This window comes from Dendropsophus ebraccatus, chromosome 15 (genome assembly GCF_027789765.1).
Source record: "Dendropsophus ebraccatus isolate aDenEbr1 chromosome 15, aDenEbr1.pat, whole genome shotgun sequence".
Taxonomy (NCBI): Eukaryota; Metazoa; Chordata; class Amphibia; order Anura; family Hylidae; genus Dendropsophus; species Dendropsophus ebraccatus.
The window spans coordinates 60,084,961-60,105,819 of record NC_091468.1 but is presented as its reverse complement, the minus strand read 5'-3'; the positions used below and the strand labels follow the sequence as shown (position 1 = coordinate 60,105,819).

The following is a 20,859-nucleotide window of genomic DNA, read 5'->3' as shown; positions in this document are numbered from 1 at the left end:
GTGTCAGAAAGTTATATAGATTTGTAATTTACTTCTATTTAAAAATCTCAAATCTTCTAGTACTTATCAGCTGCTGTATGTCCTGCAGGAAATGTTTTTTTTTTTCAGTCTGATACAGTGCTCTCTGCTGCCACCTCTGTCCATGTCAGGAACTCTCCAGAGCAGTAAGAAATCCCCATAGAAAACCTCCACCAAGGAATACACCACTTCCTGCAGGACATACAGCAGCTGATAAGTACTGGAAGACTGGAGATTTTTAAATAGAAGTAAATTACAAATCTATATAACTTTATGAAACCAGTTGATTTAAAAACAATTTGAAGGGCACCGAAATAGACGAATCATGACGCAACGTGGTACGTGTTATATCAGTCACATGTGTGGTGTGTTTTATCCTTTCATTGTGTCCTAGAGGGAAAGTGGTGGTTCTGCAAAAGAATGGATGTGGCCGAAAATGCAAAAAAAAATGCTGGTGTAACACATTAGCATACCTCCCAAATGTCCCTCTATTGGAGGGACAGTCCCTATTTTTGACCCCCCCCAAACCTCTTTGCCACTTATATGTCCCTCTTTTTGACCTAGAAATAAGATTTGCATTAATTAATCTTCGGAAAGTCTCTGGTTTCTTACTGTATAATAGACCCAAACCTGCAGATGATTCCATCATGTGGTGCACGATAGATCCTAATAATGGTTATATCCAGATGAGTCATGTGACATTATGGCCCCTGTCACACATCATATTACACATGCAGATCCTATGGCCCCATACACACAGCTGCAGGTGTTACCGATCCGTCATGGGGTCTTGATCTGTGCTGCAAAAAGATGATTTCTCCATTGTGCGTCCGTGTCACCTGACAATGGGTCCCTGCAAATGTGGACAGTTACTGAAACATCTGTAATCCGGTCCATGGTTCAGCCATTAAGCCCCTATTACACGGGGCGATCTCCAGGAGCAAGCACTCGCTTGCTGGTTCCCTGCTCACTGCCGGCGCTACTACACGTGTCGAAAGTTAGCAGGTAAGTGCAGGGGGGTCGCGGGGGCAGGGTGTGTGTGCTCCCCGGACAATGTTTACACCGTCCGGCAGCCCATAGAAGATAGTGGGGGTCTGCTGCCGGCGCTCCTATTACACGGATTGACGGCAGCATATCGTTGCTCTCCACCTTGTTTGTTGAAAGACAATGATCAGCTGGCTGATCGTTGCCTTTTATTACACTAAGCGGCTGGGTTCACACTGCGTTTTTGCAAAAAAACAAATGCATTTGTGTGACTTCCATTGTAAAAAAAAAATGGATCAAAACGGATCCATTTTTTTTTTTGACGGACACAAAAAACGTAGCTGACACTACTTTTGTGTCCGTTAAAAAAAACAGATCCGTTTTGATCCGTTTTTTTTTCAATGGAAGTCAATGGAAAAACAGATCGAAACGGATGCACACAAATGTATACGTTTTTTTCATCCGTTTTTTTGCCAAAAACTGATTGCAAAAACGCAGTGTGAACCCAGCCTAATCGTGTAAAAGGGACTTAACAGACGGGGTTACTGATATGTGACTGGTACCTAAGGATGCAGTCACACATCCAGGATCTGCTGTACGGTGGTACCTTGGTTTAATGGTCCCTTTACACCGAACGACAATTTGTGCAATCGAACGAATAACGGTTTCGAAGTAACAATGTGTTTTTTTATAACGATCAGCGTTTAGATGGAACAATAGATCATATGAAAAAAAATCGTTATTACGGTCGTTTTAGGATCGCTTAAGCCCATATCAGACATAGGGGGAATCGTTGAAAGACTGTTTACACAAAGCGAGGTGCGAATTTTCTGCAAACAACCAATGACGATTTTAGAACAGGTTGAAAGATCACAACGTATGATTTATCGCTCGTCGCTTGATTGTACGCAGTGTTTACATGAGCCGATTATCGCTCAAATGCGATCGTTATCGCCAAAATTTGAACGTTAATCGTTCCATGTAAAGGGACCATATGAGCATTGCTTTGGTTTAAGAGCTCCCTGTACTGGGTGGGAGGGGGAGAGTTATTTAGAATATAAAATCATTATTTTTGGGTTGTGGAACCAATTGTCTGCATTTCTATGATTGCTTATGGGAAAATTTGCTTTGGTGTAAGAGTGGATTTGGATAACAAGCGCGGCCCCGGAACGAATTATGCTCGTAATCCAAGGCACCACTGTATATGTGATGGCATCAGACTGCAGCCTTCAATTAAAAAGTGTAGAAATGTCTGTAAACTTTTTCCTAGACTGACCCACTTGTGTCCCTCTTCGAGCAATGTAATACCTGGTGTAAACATGCGCCAAACTTATCACACAGCACAAGGCTGCGGTAGATCCAGAGCAATTCCTTTTCTCTCGGCAGTACAGCACGTGCTCCGACCCTAGAGCGCAGCTGGTCATGTGACTGCAGGGGGCGTGTCATCGGCTCTTCACGCTGTGTGCGTCCCTACATCCCGCCGGCACACCACGCTAACCCCGCCTGCCCCGTTTATGCCGCCAATGAGATGAAGGCTTGGGCCGCGGGGGATGCTGGGTAGTGTCTCTAGTAACGGTTGCTAAGGGGTCCGCACCTGTTTCGGAAGGGCCCGGGAACATGGTGAAGCAGACCATTCAGATCTACGCTCGGGTGAAGCCGAGCAGGAGGCCGCCCGGGGTGAGAGCGGAGGAGGGGGGTTATATTACCGGCGACTGAGGAGGGAAGGGAGACGCAATGTACCTCATAGATACCTGAGTATACACCTCATAGTAGTCACCGATACCTGAGTGTACACCTCATAGTAGTCACCAACACCTGAGTATACACCTCATAGTAGTCACCAACACCTGAGTATACACCTCATAGTAGTCACCAACACCTGAGTGTACACCTCATAGTAGTCACCGATACCTGAGTGTACACCTCATAGTAGTCACCGATACCTGAGTGTACATTACATAGTAGTCACCGATACCTGAGTGTACTCCTCATAGTAGTCACCGATACCTGAGTGTACTCCTCATAGTAGTCACCTATACCTGAGTGTACACCTCATAGTAGTCACCGATACCTGAGTGTACTCCTCATAGTAGTCACCTATACCTGAGTGTACATTACATAGTAGTCACCGATACCTGAGTGTACACCTCATAGTAGTCACCAATACCTGAGTGTACATCTCATAGTAGTCACCAACACCTGAGTGTACACCTCATAGTAGTCACCGATACCTGAGTGTACATCTCATAGTAGTCACCAATACCTGAGTGTACACCTCATAGTAGTCACCTATACCTGAGTGTACACCTCATAGTAGTCACCGATACCTGAGTGTACATCTCATAGTAGTCACCGATACCTGAGTGTACACCTCATAGTAGTCACTGATACCTGAGTGTACATCTCATAGTAGTCACCGATACCTGAGTGTACACCTCATAGTAGTCACCAACACCTGAGTGTACACCTCATAGTAGTCACCTATACCTGAGTGTACACCTCATAGTAGTCACCTATACCTGAGTGTACACCTCATAGTAGTCACCGATACCTGAGTGTACACCTCATAGTAGTCACCGATACCTGAGTGTACACCTCATAGTAGTCACTGATACCTGAGTGTACACCTCATAGTAGTCACCGATACCTGAGTGTACACCTCATAGTAGTCACCAACACCTGAGTGTACACCTCATAGTAGTCACTGATACCTGAGTGTACACCTCATAGTAGTCACCGATACCTGAGTGTACATCTCATAGTAGTCACCAACACCTGAGTGTACACCTCATAGTAGTCACCTATACCTGAGTGTACACCTCATAGTAGTCACCGATACCTGAGTGTACACCTCATAGTAGTCACCGATACCTGAGTGTACACCTCATAGTAGTCACCGATACCTGAGTGTACACCTCATAGTAGTCACCAACACCTGAGTGTACACCTCATAGTAGTCACCAACACCTGAGTGTACACCTCATAGTAGTCACCAACACCTGAGTGTACACCTCATAGTAGTCACCAACACCTGAGTGTACACCTCATAGTAGTCACCAACACCTGAGTGTACACCTCATAGTAGTCACCAACACCTGAGTGTACATTACATAGTAGTCACCGATACCTGAGTGTACACCTCATAGTAGTCACCAATACCTGAGTGTACACCTCATAGTAGTCACTGATACCTGAGTGTACATTACATAGTAGTCACCGATACCTGAGTGTACACCTCATAGTAGTCACCAATACCTGAGTGTACACCTCATAGTAGTCACCGACACCTGAGTGTACACCTCATAGTAGTCACCGATACCTGAGTGTACATTACATAGTAGTCACCGATACCTGAGTGTATACTATATATTAGTCACTGATACCTGAGTGTACACCTCATAGTAGTCACCGAAACCTGAGTGTACAATACATAGTAGCCACAGATACCCACCGAAATGGATATACTGTATGGGATGTAATCTTTGCTGATCTGGTCTCCGCTCTGTGAACATACAGATCTATTCCATAAACAATGAGGCGGCCGCTTCTTCCCTGGAGATCATCGTCCCTCGGGATCTGGCAGATGGATTTGTCAATAATAAGCGGGAGAGCTACAAGTTCCGGTACGCTCTATTTTTGCATAATTCTCTGTTGACATATTTTTTAGACCTTATTTCTCTGACTTTATGGGCTGATTATTGTTTAAAAAAATCGTTAAATGGTTTCGAATTTAAGCGATGGGGACCATAGACCATTTCTCTGTTCTCATCCCTTTTGGCTGTTTTTGTTTGGTCACTTTTGCATTTTGTAATCGCCCGAACTATTAATTAATCACATTCCTGATCTCGCACGGTAAACGGCGTCAGCGCAAAAAAATTCCAAAGTGCAAAATTGCGCATTTTTGGTCGCATCAAATCCAGAAAAAATGTAATAAAAAGTGATCAAAAAGTCGTATATGCGCAATCAAGGTACCGATAGAAAGAACACATCATGGCGCAAAAAATGACACCTGACACAGCCCAATAGACCAAAGGATAAAATCGCTATAAGCCTGGGAATGGAGCGTTTTTAAGGAACGTGTATTTGTTAACAATCTTTTGATTTTTTTAAAACCCATCAGATACAATAAAAGTTATACATGTTATATATCGTTGTAATCGTAACGACTTGAGGAACATGCATAACAAGTCAGTTTTACCATAGGGCGAACGGCGTAAATGCAAAACTCCCCAAAATCAAAACAAATTCGTTTTTGTTTTCAATTTGACAGCGCAAATGATTTTTTTCCGGTTTCGCAGCATATTTTATGGAAAAATAATGCCTGTCATTGCAAAGTACAATTGGTTTAGCAAAAAATAAGCGCTCATATAAGTCTCTCGGTGAAAAAATGCAAGCGCTATGGACTTTTAAACATAAAATGGAAAAAGCAAAAGCGCAAAAACGAAAATTGGCTTTGACCTTAAGGGGTTAAAGCTATTGACTGGCCTGCCCGTTCCCCAGACCTGAATCTGATTGAGCACATCTGGGACATCATGTCTCGCTCCATCTACCGTCACGTTGCACCACTGACTCTCCAGGAGTTGGTGGATGCTTTAGTCCAGGTCTGGGAGGTGATCCCTCAGGAGACCATGCCCAGGAGATGCCTCAGGAGATGCCTTGGTGTTGTAGGGAGGTCATACAGGCATGTGGATGCCACAAACAATACTGAGCCTTATTTTGACTTGTTTAAAGGACATTACAGCAAAGCCGGATTAGTCTGGAGTGTGTTTTTCCACATTCATTTTGTGTGTGACTCCAAATCACACCAAGGCCTCCATTGGTTAATAAATTGATGATTTCTGTGTGATTTTGTTGTCAGCACATTCAGTATTCAATGAGAATATTTAGTTCATTCAGATCTAGGATGTGTTATTTGAATGTTCCCTTTTATTTTTTTGAGCAGTGTATATACAATCGCATTAAGAACTTTTCATAGTGAGTTATCTTCTTGTCTAAATGCTATAGTTTAAAAGAAAAAATTATTGCTTGTTGTTTGCTAAACAAGCTCTTAAGCGATTTATCTGTACATTTATCTGTACCAGAGAATCAAATTGTTTCATTTCTGTCTCAGAGACCTGTTAATAGAAGCTCCTCCTACTCTGAAATCATCACCTGTTTTAATTGCACCTATTTGAACTCGTTATCTGTATATAAAACACCAATTCACACACTTTAACACACTCCAACCTCTCCACCATGGCCAAGACTAAAGAGATGTCTATGGACACCAGCGACAAAATTGTAGACCTGCACAAGACTGGGATGGGATACAGGACAATAGGCAACAACTGTTTTGTGCTGTTATTAGAAAATGGAGGAAACACAAGATGATTGTCAATCTTCCTTTGTCTAAGACTCCATGCAAAATTTCGCCTCATGGGGTAAAAGATTAGAGGAAAGCAAGTACTGCTGTATCGAGTAGGTATTCCATGGAGTAGCACACTATTGGAAATACTCGTTTTCGATTATGTATTTGATAAAAAATGCAGTAAAAATTTGATTGCCCTCCCACCTTCCCCGGGTTTTTTCTTTTAAACCAATAACTTTGTGGGGGGGGGGGGAACAGGCACAAGAGCACATGGGAAGTGAAAAAAAGCATCTGCAATCATTGGCTGGCTAAACCATGTGACCTCTACATTAATAGAATAGTGGATTTGAGATTCGATTTCAGATGAGTCCTGGAACTAGACAGGAAGACAGCTATATTAAGAGAAAATGCAGTCAAAAATTCGAGAAAATACGGGGGAGATGGCTAGACTTTCCAGGTCTTCCATCAAGACCACTCCTACAAAGTTGTAGACTTCCGCTAAGGCCCGCTCGTGGTGCCATTATGCCTTAACCCCTAGACGACCCAGGGCGTATAGTTACGCCATGGAAGTATGTCCCCAGACGACCTAGGGCGTAACTGTACGCCCTGGGTGTTTCTCCCGCTATGAAGCGTGCTCCGGAGCGGAGCGCGCTTCATAGCAGGTGGGGGCCGGCTGCAATCAGCAGCCGGGACCTCACCGGTAATAACACGCTGCAGCGATCGCGCTGCCGCGTGTCATTAATTTCTTAAACGCCGCGGCGTTTAAGTGTAAGTGACAGGGGGAGTCCCCTGTCACTTACCGATCGGGACCCCCGCAGTGTGACTGCGGGGGTCCCGATCGGTAAAACGGACTGCCGGAGGTCTCTTACCTGCCTCCGTGCGGTCCGATCGGCGATCTGCTACACTGAGCCTGCACAGGCAGGCTCAATGAGCAGATCGCCGATAACACTGATCAATGCTATGCCTATGGCATAGCATTCATCAGTGTAGAAATCAAACTAATCTATGTAAAAGTCCCCCAAAGGGACTTCAAATGTGTAAAAAAAAAAAGTTAAAAACACTAACACACTACCCCAAAACCCCTCCCCCAATAAAAGTCTAAATCACCCCCCTTTCCCATTATATAAATAAAACATATAAAAATAAATAAATAGATAAACATATAATATACCGTAGCGTGCGTAATTGTCCGATCTATTAAAATATAACAAGCGTCATTGCGAACGGTAAACGGCGTACACGAAAAGAGGGAAAAAAGTGCGCGGATTACCGATTTTATGTTACATTATATATATAAAAAAATTAATAAAAAGTGATCAAAACGTCGGATCTTCACAAATATGGTATTAATATAAACTAGAGATCATGGCGGAAAAAATGACACCCCATACAGCCCTGTAGGTGAAAAAATAAAACCGTTATAAGCGTCACAATAGTCCCATTTTATTTATAATTAATTGCCAAAAAAAAGGATTTCATTTAAAAAAAATATATAACATTAGAGAATCTGCGTAAACCTGCATATGGTTGTGTTCAGACTGACCTATAGAGTAATGGTATCATGTCGCTTTTACCATATAGTGCATTACGTAGACACAGGAACCCCCCAAACGTTACCATATTGCATTCTTTTTTGTGATTTCACCAATTTATATCTTCATAAATAATATATTTGGGGTTCCATCATACATGTTATGGTAAAATGAAAGAAACCATTACAAAGTACAACTATTCCTGTAACAAATAAGCCCTTACATGGCCTGTAGATAAAAAACTGAAAGTGCTGGAGCTCTTAGAAGGGGAGGAGGGAAAAACGGAAACACTAAGATCAAAATTTGCGCGGTCCACTGGGTCATTTTGGGCCTGGTCCTCAAAGGGTTAAAGAGAACCAATCACGGGCGAAAATGAATTTTTTTTATTCCCTAATTAGATGTAAATCCTAATTTTAACAATATTTGTAAATATAATTAATTAATATTAAAGCTGCGTTTTTTAAATATTTCTGTTTTACTTTCCTGCCTCGCGCCGGCTCTTTTCAAAAGAGCCGGCGCGAGACAGGAAACTCCCGTCATGCAGAGCGGCAGCAAGGCCGGTGGGGGCCCGCCATCTTGATGACGTCACTTGCGTTCCACCGCTGGAACGCAAGTCACGTCTTCAAGATGGCGCCCCCCCCCCCCCCCCCCCCGGCCTAGCTACACCAAACAGGCGGATTAGGTAAAGTATAAGACTGTAAAAGCAGTCTGTATCTTCATGAAGTCTATTTATGAAGATACAGACTGCCTTTGCAGTCTGTATCTTATGCCTTACCTACTACTCTGTGCCGGTGCAGCAGGGCCGGCGCCGCCATCTTGATTACGTCTTTGCGTTCCACCGCTGGAACGCAAGTTACGTCATCAAGATGGCGGCGCCGGCCTTGCTGCACAGAACAGAGGATTAGGTAAAGTAGAAGATACAGACTGTAAAGGCAGTCTGTATCTTCATAAATAGACTTCATGAAGATACAGACTGCCTTTACAGTCTGTATCTTCTACTTTACCTAATCCTCTGTTTCTGTGCAAGCAATGCCAGGCGTCGCCATCTTGATGACGCAACTTACGTTCCAACGGTGGAATGCAAATGACGTCATCAAGATGGCGGCGCCTGGCCTTGCTTACACAGATACGAAAGAGTAGGTAAGGCATAAGATACAGACTGCAAAGGCAGTCTGTATCTTCATAGATAGACTTAGGGAAAGATATACTTTAATATTAGGGACAGTAAAATTTAGATGATCGGTTCTCTTTAAGGTAGTGAGAAGGGAACTGGACTGAAGCCACATTCATGATGCTTTCACAAAGGCACAAGACACTTATGATTTCAGAATGGTTTTTTTAATCATTCAAATTGGAAATTCATTTAATGTTTACAAATGTATATGTTTGATATATAAAGATGGTCTATATATTGCTTTATTTTCTACGCTCTGTATGGACCAATTTTTCCTATGTTTTGGGGTTATGGCTTCCTTTTTCTTTCTTTTCTTTTTTTGTCGGCATTGTATTTTTATGTGTTTTTGTTAAAAATTTTATTTTAGGCAGGAGGGACCCCCAAAAGCCCTTGTTAGGGCTAAAATTATAGAAAGAATATATATATATGTAGAATATAGATTATATAAGTAGAAAGATATTCTGATATTAAACTAGCTAGCAGCACATCAGTTGTGTTCAGAGAGGCAGGCAGCTTGAGTACACTGTGAGGATTAGGCTGCAGTGTATCTATCTGGCTGACCGCAGCCCTGTCCTTCCTGATTCTTCGGCGCCCTACACACTGGGTCTCCAAGTTGGACACGTGGCTGGAACTGTCCCTGTACGCCTTGGAGATGCTGGCCCTCTCTGCCACCAGCTTCATCACAGATAAGCACAGCCGCCTGTAAACTGACAGCGCTGACCGGCTGGTGCTCATAATAATTAGCTTCTCCACTTGTGGAAAGCAGCCAAAAGTGAAGTCCCATGTGTCTGCTCCAGCTCATTTCCACGTCAACCAACATAAAAATGGGCATTTAAAAGAAAAAAAAGCATTAAAGCGCCATGATCATAATTTTTCGGGGGCTTTTTCAAGGGCCTCTATAGAATTTTTCTGAGGGTTCACCTCAAGGGTCTCTAATGCTACTTTTAAAAGGCTGACCTCAAGTACCTAAAGCTCACCTCAAGGGCCTCAACTCCTCTTTTAAAATGCTCAACTCAAGAGCCTTGTGAGAAGGTACAAGGTGTCATAGTATATGACAGATATGTGTCACTGAAGTGCCTGGCCTTGGTGAAGTGAACCAGTAGCTTTTGTCTGTAGCCGTAGGTTACACAGCTGATCTAGGCCTGTCTTTCACTGGAGCAGTTTTAGTGCTGGGTGGGATGAGTGCTCCCACAAATTCCGGGCTGGATTTTTATTGCCTTATAAAATATTTGGCTAAACTGCATATAGAGAGAGACTTTTGCCATTTGAACTAATCCCCACACCTCTAACTCCGCTTCTAAAAGGCTCACCTCAGGTTCCTCAAGCAAATTATTTAGAGGCCTCATCTCAAGGGCCATGCATAAATAGTGGATTTGAGATTCATTATCAGATGCTACTTGGAGTTAGAGAGTTATTAGGTGATTTTAGACAGGAGAGACCCCCAAAAGCCCTTGATAAGGAAAAGATTTGGCAATTCAACTTTCAGAGTCAGAATCTTGCTATTTTAGTAGGAGATCCTTGTGTTGTCAATTTCAAACCATTTTATCTCTGGATAAAAACTCCACCTTCCTTTCATTTTGTAACTGTTTCAAAGGCAGAAACCAGCAGGCCGATAAAGGCCACTTTAGGGGCTGTTTTTTTAATCTTCGATTTCAAATGAACTCAAATTCAATTCAATCTTTTATTTGATTTTTTTTTTTTTTTATTAATTTGAATCGAATGGGAATGCCCAACCTGGACTGTTTCCTCGTCCGGGATCAACTAATACCATGTTTAGAAATTTGACAGGAAGCAGCTGGGCCATGATATTGGGGGGTGCGGGTGTCAGGATTTAGAAGATGCTGGGCAGTCTGCCTGATGTAATTCAGATTGGAGCACTACATATAAGTAGAATTTTTTTAGGAGGTATTTCCCTTGACCTTGAAAATACTAATTCTCCCCCCCCCATCAATAAATGATAGGGGTATGAGTAGCTATTCATCACTATTTTGCACCTTATTGACACTCCCCCCATTCAACATTATAGCCTGTAGGTGTTGTAGGCAGTGTTCACATATTACATCCTTTCGCAGTCATGACTTATCCTTTCTGCAGTTTGAAGGGAGGCCATATCGGCAGCCATGACACTCGCTATGTACGGTGGGGTCCTGCAATCCTGTAGTGTTCTCCAGCAGCTACAAAAGACTGATAGCAGGGACAGATTCAGGGGATTCCTTTGTTGGCAAAGTATATTATGTTTATTGCTCATCTTTTATGTTTTTACCTGTTCATACTGAGCTATCTGTTTCATGTTCTAAAAGAAAGCAGACTGACACTGGAATAGGAGAAGAGGGGAAACAATGGAGAAGGATGCAGTTCTGCAGTTGTGCAGTTACATTCAGGGTCTGCATATAACTGGGTCGCTTGGTGGACCTCTTCATCTTTTGCGCAGCCATTGGCGTTATCACCCAGCTTATGTGTTATCCATATAAGAGACTAAGTGGAATCCACACCAGGGGATGAATTGGGGGCTGCAGTTTCTGAGCCTTTTGTTGACTTTAGGGGGAAATGTTCTATAATTCCTGTAACTTTCTCCTTCCAGGTGATTGATCTTTTCATGGCGACCACAAAATCAAACATTGGCTGGTTCCTGCACCCACAGATGTGTTTAATTTCCTCAGTGTGCCGAGTTGGGCGCTGTATATACCCAGCCATAGGGGCCATCTCCGCACCTGGTGCAGCGTGGGTCCACCGCTTTCCTCGCTATATTTTATGAACCCACAAAATAAAATCCACATTGATACATTTTTTGCTGGATTTTTACTACCCAGAACTAATCTTAGCCATCAATTTGCTGACAATAGTACAAGCCGGCGCTCGGTCAGAACACAGGGGGACTTTGTTTCATTCTGCAGCCGGTTTATGAGCATTGGGGAGGAGGGGGTTCTCTACAGAAACATTGGGGTTATGAATCGAGCTCTGTTTCACACTCAGAGGTGCTAAAAGCTCCTAATTCTTGGATATTTTGCAGGTTTCAGGAAACTTTTGACCAGGAAACAAAGCAAGAAGCCGTATTTGAACGAATTGCGAAGCCAGTAGCAGAAAGGTAAGACGAGCTGTGTGAACTGTGCTGGAAATAGGGAGGCCGCTTATAAAAAGTGCACAATTTATCAAGCTGACGTTCTGCTACTAGTGAAAGAAACTATTAGCATGTCTGGAATGGGCATCCCTTGATGAAGAACATTCCCTAGAACCCGCGGGTGTAAGACTAAAGGTGGCCATTAGAAATGAGCGAACCTCAAGCACGCTTAAGTTAGTCTGAACCTGAGAATGCAGCATCTGATTACCAGCGGCTGCAGAAGTCGGATGCAGCCCTAGTGAGTCCTGGAAAAGATCCAACTTTTTAAGCCACTGCTAATCGAATGCCGCACGCTTGGGTTCGCTCACCTCTAGTGGCCATACATATAGCATTAATGCTGTCTGAACCAACTGATCCTGGGTGCATGTGTTTCCTCTATTCCGGATACGTGTGGCAGTAAGAGTTAATAAATGACATAGAACATGCAGGTTATAGGGTTATCACTTATGTGGAGCTGCATCCCTACAACATTTAAAGATCCAACAAAGTGGATACAATCCTCTGTGAGCAACATACAGTACAACAACCCAAGCTATGCTGTCCTGGCAGTTAACTACAATGTATCAGTGCAGGTAAAATGTATCCGTGTGGAGTGCTCACACAGGATTGTCCAGACAGATACATTGTGACCGTCATTTGTGGATTTTAAGCTTTTATGTGTGTGTGTGTGTGTGTGTGTGTATCTACTGTATCTATCTAGCTGATCAGACAGATGGACTAGGCTTCCTTTCACCCCATAATGTTCAAAATCCCCCCAATAACAACATCTGCGTTGTAATCTTAGAGTGCAGATAGGTCATCATGGTAACCAAGAGCTAATGAGAGGCACAATACACAGCGGTAAAGAAGTATTACAGTGTATTATACCAAAGATCATGTGATTGCATAGTCATATATGTAAAATATAAAATATAATCCGAATATAAAATTCCGGATATAAAAAAAATACGAAAAGAAGCCAAGAATTGTCATCTGTTGTTCATCCATACCTTACTCCCCCCCCCCCCCCCCAAAAAAAAAAAAAAAGGGGGTTAACCTTAAAGGGGTTTACCGAAAACTTGTGGATAGGGGACAAGTAAAAGATCACGGTTTTTCAAACCTCCGCACCCCCTGGCGATCTCCTTGTTGGCCTGCGGCTCCCTTGTTTTGAATAGAGTTGCGGGTACGGCACATGACCTGCGGCTCCATTCATTCTCTATGGACCCCTTATAGAGCTGAGTGCTGTATTTGTCTCTCTTCGATGGCTCCACAGAGAATAAATGGAGACACCATTGACAGCTGAGTACCACTCGCCTCTTTTTTTCCGTCCGCTCCAGAGAATTAATCGAGCCACGGCTCATGTGCCATACCCACGGCTCAAAAGAAAGAAGCTGCAGGAAGATATGGAGATCGGACCCCCCGCAGTCTCTTACTTGTCCCCTATCCTGTGGATAGGGAACAAGTTTGTTTTTAAGTTATCGGTCATAAAATATCAAAAGTTTTTTTGTTTTGTCAGAGAGGTTGGGTTCCTCTCCCCATTTTGTCTGCGACCTAAACAGACCCTATAGACTTTCGTTCAAAGTCCATGTAGGTCATGTGACAGAGCCTGGAGTGAATGCACTGCATGCAGATTTCTCCCGGCTTGTTCTCCTGATCCAATGTTCTGTCTGATCAAAAAATTTTGTTTTTTTGTGACAGTGCCCATTTAAAATGGAAATATAAAATTATAAAAATAAAATATAAAAAGCTATTACCAGCAGCACAATCATGTTTTTACTATAGTTTGGAATTATAATGGCCCACAGGATAAAGTTTACATATCACTTCTACTGCACGGTGAATACTAAAAATTAAACCCCAAAAACTTTGAGATTTGTCACCTCCCACCTTTCCAAAAAAGTGACCCACCCTGCAAAAACAAACCCTCATAAGATTATATTGATGGAAATATTTTAAGTTATTGCTCTAAAAAAGTGAATAAAAAAAATCTAATTTATTTCATGTCAGGGAAAAAAATAACTTGTAATGGGAGTGTTAATGTCCTAATATCCAGGTGCTCCCAGCAGTGATCGCTGGCTCCAGGCTGCACACTCCTACTCATTAGGGGTCGCACACATGGGTTTTATGTATCATCGGATAAACCTTCCAAGAGTTACATGGGCAAGCTGTATGTTCCAATAAAACAGGCACAAGTACATATTATTAAAAGTAATGTAATCCGGCACGAGTCGAGTGCCCCCTCCTGCCCCGAGTGACATCACAAACACTTCCTAGATAAGCTGAACCAAGTGAAGAGCTTGATGGGAAACACAAGTCTGGTGTATAGTAGCCAAGCAGCCTGTGCCAACCAGGCCGGAGACATTTTAATGGCGTGCCTGGATCGTACCTTGATAGGCAAACAAGAGGCGGAAGGCGATCAAAGTGCAATTAAAAGGGGGAGTATGCAGTCTGAAAGTCCTGACATCGCATCTGAGCAAGCGCCCAGGACAAGCACATGGAGCTTATCTGCCAACAGCTGCGTCGCTGTCACGTAAACGCTGCCAAAAAGAGCGCGGTGATGGCGCTGGGCTCTTGGCTGCAGTCACTGAGGAATGAGCAGCGCAGGAACTGCGGAGAACCCCGCAGCCATTCTCTACTCCAGAGGCTTTGAGTGAAATTTATCATTTGTGCCTTTTTGCTTCGCTATTCTACCTTGCCCTTTCTCCTTCTACTGATATCAGATGCAGAAAATACAGTATATTATTTTCTAATGCGATGTATGAGGAATTTGTCACAATTTTGTTGCCTTGGCGATGTCTTGTCCATGGAGTTGAGTGAGTGTGCAAAAACTCTTTAAAAAGTTGCAAACACGTCTAAAAAATGCATGATTAATATGATGCACAAATTACAGTAAAATATATAGGCACAGGAGGAAGGATAGAATCCCCCCTTTATGTATATTTATTCTGTGCCTAAAGCTTTGGCTCTCCGGGCATGATAGGAATTGTAGTTTTGCAACAGTTGGAGGGCCACGAGTTTAACACTCCTGGCATACACGTCTTCTTCTCTGTCCCACAAGTGGCACTTCTTAGTAACTTTGTTGCAGAGTTTTGGGGTCTTCTTTTATCTTCGCTCCCCAGCATTGTTAGAAACACCTTCACGCTTCATTTCCACGTGACTTATCTATAGGGATCTCCCAGTGTAGGACTGATATAGACCGGTAGTTTGTATCTGAAAGCCTTATATACACTGTCAGTAAATTTTACTGCACAGTAAGGGGGTTATGTGTGAATATTCTTTATAGGCGCTTAATGGTCTATTACTAGCTAGAATGACTGGGGGCTGCAGGCCGGCGCTCACTTCACTCTCAGCAGCTCTAATGCTGTTTAGTTAAGTGCGGTCAGAAGCTTTTATTATCCATCTAGGATGGGATTCAAGTCTTGCGCAAGGAGCAGTTACTGTTGTTCTGACCAGGCCACTGGTTTTCATAAGAAAACATTGTTTTCTGTTCTTTGCCACTTAACACGGACATTTGGAACTATCCCTGTGCTGAGGGGCCAAAATCTAATCACTATTGAAGTAGGAATCATGATAATTCTGAGGCTGTATAACACATGAAATGCGTCACACACTGCACGTGAGGATGGCTGTGGTGCGTGACATTTATTGTTATGTGGTACAAGGAATCCTTCATCATATTCAGGTCATCGCTCTCTTTCTGATCCTTGAGGCTCCCCTACACTCCACACAGCAATATCGAGAGACGCTATGCTTTATACCATTTCACTGTTGTATTGCAGGATAATATAGCTTTGTACATGATGTCTGGTGACCGCACCTTGCTACGAAAAAAACATGGACTTAAACGTCTGTGATAAGTCTGTTTTTATGGCCCAAGGGTTGCCAACACTTTCGTTGCAGGCAATCACTTTGGAATTGGGCTGCCTGTCTCATTGGCCTAATTCTCCTTAAAGCGACTCTGTACCCACAATCTGACCCCCCCCAAACCACTTGTACCGTCAGATAGCAGCTTTTAATCCAAGATTTGTCCTGCGGTCCGTTTGGCAGGTGATGCAGTTACTGTCCTAAAAAACAACTTTTAAACTTGCAGCCCATGCCAAACGGGAGTAACTGTGCCCTAGCTTTGCACCACCCCTCTGTCCCTCCTCCCCGCCCTCCTCATCATTAGGAATGCTCCAGGCAGATTGCCTCCTATTGCCCACCTGTGTCAGCCCGGCACATGGTCTGGATCGTTAAGCAGCTGTGCAATGTTCAGCATGGAGAAAATGTTCCAGTGGCTTTTCTAATGATGAAGAGGGTGGGGAGGAGGGACGGAGGGGTGGTGCAAAGTTAGGGCAAAGATACTCCCGTTTGGCACGGGGCTGCAAGTTTAAGTTGTTTTTTAGGACAATAACTGCATCACCTGCAGAACGGACCCCAGGACAGAACTTGGATTAAAAGCAGCTATCAGAAGGTACAAGTGGTTTGGGGGGGGGGGGGGTGTCAGATTGTGGGTACAGAGTCGCTTTGAATGCAATTGACACCATGGAGATAGAAAAATGATTTGTTAGTGTTTTAGTCTGCTATCCTCATTCTGTCAATTACTCTCAGACCCCCTGATATGTAGTTTTCAGCCGGCTTCTAGGTCTGGTTCTTATGTAGGGGTGTCTTCCTTGTAATACATGCTGGATGTGAGGTCTGTGTGCACAGCAGTCTGGAATTTGCCATGACTGTTCTGCTTTTTCTCTGCACTTGTACATAGCCTTTGTAATTTTTCCTTGCATACTGCCTTGGATCTGCTCTACTTTCTATCTACATCCTATGTGAAGTGCCCTTCATGTATGTTTTGTTCTCATCTACAGGCTTTATGAGCTCCTCTCTATGTATGCTGTCCTCCCTATCTACAGCCTGTGGGAATTCCTTTACATTTATGCGCTCCTCCCTGTCAACAGCCTTTTTTGAGCTCCCCTCCATGTATGCTGTTCTTCCTATTTACAGCCTTGGTGAGCTCCCTTTCATGTATGCTGCCGTCCCTATCTACACCCCTTGTGAGCTCCTTTCCATGTACGCTGCCGTCCCTATCTACAGCCACTGTGAGCTCCTTTCTATGTATTCTCTCCTCCCTATCTACAGCCTTTTTGAGCTCCTCTCCATGTATGCTGTTCTTCCTATTTACAGCCTTGGTGAGCTCCCCTTCATGTATTGTGTCCTCCATATCTACAGCCTTTGTGAACTGCCCTTTGAGGATAGACCTTTAATATTAGGTCAGTGGGGGGTCTTACTACCATCCCCCCATCCTTCAGTTATTTTAAGGGGTCGCACCTCTTGTACAAGCCCTGCAGCCCTGTCTTTGTATACATGTGACTGTTGTACTATTGGTATTGACTATACTATTTCACTATTCCTACAAATGCGATGTACAAGGATGAGCCCAGTACGGAGCTTCAGCTCTTGCATGAGAGCCAACACCCCTCCATACAGCGGGTTAGCTGTGGTGACTGCAAGAGGAGATCCAGATAGGCCACCATGTTATACAGGCTGGATAACCTCTTTGATGATGATGATAATAGGAGTTGTAGTTTTGCAACAGCTGGAGAGCCATGGGTTGGGCAATGAATCTTAAGCTAATGCGATCCATTTGCCGACTCGCACTGACATCATGTACGTCGCTCTCGTCATTCCCTGTGCATTGTGCACACAGCTGTATCCTGATACACGGCAGCTGCCGGCCCCAGCTCACCAGTACACAATGTTTCTGGCCGCCTCGTATCCTCACACATTTCTGCGTACAGTGGATTCTTGCAGCACAGAGGCTCCAGTCAGCATGTATGCTAATAAAATACAATGCTAAAAATGGAAGCAGAATGTAATATTAATGATATAGAGGATGGGATTAGCATCACTGCTTCTATTTTTGCAGAAGACCCAAGCTTTGTCGTATAGTGCAGTCTATGGAAGACGTCCATAGGTTACTAGCTGACTTGGCTGCAAGGAGTGTTTGGGCGTCTCCTTGGCATATGGAGTTCGGTGTGGATAAATGTAGAGTTCGGCATCTGGGTACTAGTAATCTGCAGACGGCATGTCCCCAGTGTACGGGGCTTTATAAGTTAAGTTTATTAAATGGAAAAGGGGACATGTAAAACACTGACAGGATGATCTGGTGACAATGGCGTCTCTTGGGCGGGGTACATAAGAAGCAAGTGGCTGATCAGTTCTTGTACTTGATATTGGAAGCAGTAAAAATAAGCAATTGTAAGCATCTGAGCAACTGTGACCAGGGCCGAATAGAGTGATGTGTAGACGCCAGGGTCAGATCATCTCCAGAGCTAAGGGTCTTGTGAGTTCCCACGTGTGTAGTGGCAAAAGTGTCCAAGGAAGGACCACCAGGGATCGGAGCTTGGGGGGCCGGGGCTCATTGTTCTGTGTGGGGATGAAGGTTAGCTTGTCTGGTCTAATGTTATAAACAAGCAACTGTAAAGAAAACTGCTTTAAAATCTCTGATGGCTATGATTGAATGGAGTCGGATCACACCAGACATTGCAGCCCATTGTGTATTGGGCCCCACAAACTGGTCAAAGGCCATGTGACCCCTGTCCACCATCCAAAGTGTCTACAGTGGACAGCAGGATTGAAGCAATGGAAGAAGGCACCTGTTCTGATGGGTCATATTCTCCATTGTGTGGACAGCCAGGTGCATGTGCATCACTTACCTGGGGAGGAGATGATGAGCATACACTATGGGAAAAAGATAAGGAAGACAAGATGGCGGGGGCTGTGTAATGGGCAATGTTCTGCTGGAAACCTTGTGTCCTGGCATTATATGGCTGTTACTGTGACACATACCACCTACCTGACCGTTGTACACACCAAGTCGTCCTTTCTTGACAGCGGGCCCCCTAATGGCAGCAGTCAGCAGGATAATTCCCTGGGGCCACACTGCAGACGGTGTCCAGGAACATGACAGAGCTTGAGGGGATGCTTCCAGATTCCCCAGATCCCAATCCAATTGATCATCTGTTGGATATGCTGGAGAAACTAGTCTCATCCGTGGAGGCCGCACCTTACACCTGAGCTGTGGATTCCACAGTAGATGTCACAGGGGTATGATTCCTGGGCCTTGGGAAGGGGTGTGTGTCAGAGCTTTTGGGGTGCGACAAATTGTTAGGAAGGGGTGATCAATGTAAGTAAATGTTAGTAAATGGTATAGTTATGGATGTCTGGAATTCAGACTTATATTTTTCCTCCTCTGACACATTGTAACAAACTATCAGGACAAGACAATAGATTGCCTGGAGTTCATGCACAAACTCTCAGCTGTGAGAAATATTAGGTGGAGTTTCCATTCACTGATCACACGCAGAGGTCTTATAGAATGGTGACCCTGCCCCAGCACATAAGTGGTTACTTTTCTTGCTGGGGCAGTAATGGGTTAAGCATGGGGTCTGACGCCTCCAGAACGCTGTGTTCCGTCCGGCCGCATGGTAACGTGGACATTACAGGGGCCGAGAGATGATTCATTGTATCCACAGCTTCTCTATATAAATAATGCAGCCGAGAATTTCCACTTCTGACACGGCCCTATTTATACAGCTTCCTTGCCCAAAATGGCTCCAAATCCTCCCGCTCCACCATACGAAATCCAGGAAACCGGACGTATTCTGCACTTTTATTATTAATATGTTCTAAATCTGTCACGCTTCATTTAAAGACAACTGGGCCGCGCTCGGATTCCTTTGGTGCGGTGCCCCGCGTCGTCAGCACAGCCACAAAGCTGTCAGTGTTTCCTCGCCTTTCTTTTCTTCTTCTTTTTATTAGTCGGGATCCAGCCTATTTGTACAGTCTAATGAGGCCGGGGGCGGTGGGGGCTTCGCATGAGACCCGGCTTTTGTAGCTCGGCCCTGGCGATCCTAGACGGAAATTTTACATGATCCAAACAAGCTGCACGCTTTCTGGTATTGTCACACGAGCCCCTTAGACGCCGGTATCTTGGATTGAAAAAATTATTTGAGGAGCATTTCCATGCAAAAGGCGAAATTATTTTTTATGTATAAGGATCCAGGACTGTAATGCATTTCAGACTAGGCAATATCCAGTCTGGCTAGATTATCCATCCCAATCCTAAAAACCTTTCTGTGGCATTAGGACTAAGCGTCCATTTCTTGTACACCAGCGCTCCTCTTGCTTTACTTACACTCTTGCACTGCAGAGTGCAAAGAGACCAGAGCTGCATTCATAATTCTTCTGGTTTTGTGACTAAAACATTAGTTTTTATTACTGGCTGGGCTTTGGCGCATACAGTCACATTATTCTGGCCCCTTCCTTCTTTTGGAGTCAGTAGTGAAGGGTGAGCAGTGTCTTGGTGGTATATTAGATGTGATTGTCTGCACACATGCTGCTGTCATGGATAAAAGGGGCACTGAGTGCAGATTTTTGACTTTTGGTTTACAGGTGACGATATTTCTGCCACTGCACAGTGTGAACTGTTCTCGTGCTGCTGTGTTGATAGCGTCATTGATGTGAGAGGTGAATGGTGGCTAGTAAGGTGTGGAGGTCAGACAACACACTACAGTGGAGCAGCTGTCCGCCATCCTTACAGTGATCCCTACGGTGTAAAGGTCTCCGGAGCAGACGGATGGTCACTGCTCCTCTGAGAATCAAGCTGTATCAGCACAAAAGGCTTCAGTATTCACAACAGTATCTGGATCGGACTCAGGATTGCTGATTGCTA

General features: G+C 44.0%; 1 protein-coding gene across 1 annotated transcript in view; it reads left to right on the top strand.

Moving 5' to 3' along the window:
* Nucleotides 1-2,478: 2,478 nt before the first annotated feature.
* Nucleotides 2,479-20,859, top strand: part of KIF6 (kinesin family member 6) — a 99,621-nt gene continuing 81,240 nt past the window's right edge. The window contains exons 1-3 of the mRNA XM_069954335.1: nucleotides 2,479-2,679; nucleotides 4,519-4,625; nucleotides 12,066-12,140. Coding sequence (XP_069810436.1) covers nucleotides 2,620-2,679; nucleotides 4,519-4,625; nucleotides 12,066-12,140 — 242 coding nt within the window. The 5' untranslated portion in view covers nucleotides 2,479-2,619. The remainder of the gene's footprint in view (nucleotides 2,680-4,518; nucleotides 4,626-12,065; nucleotides 12,141-20,859) is intronic.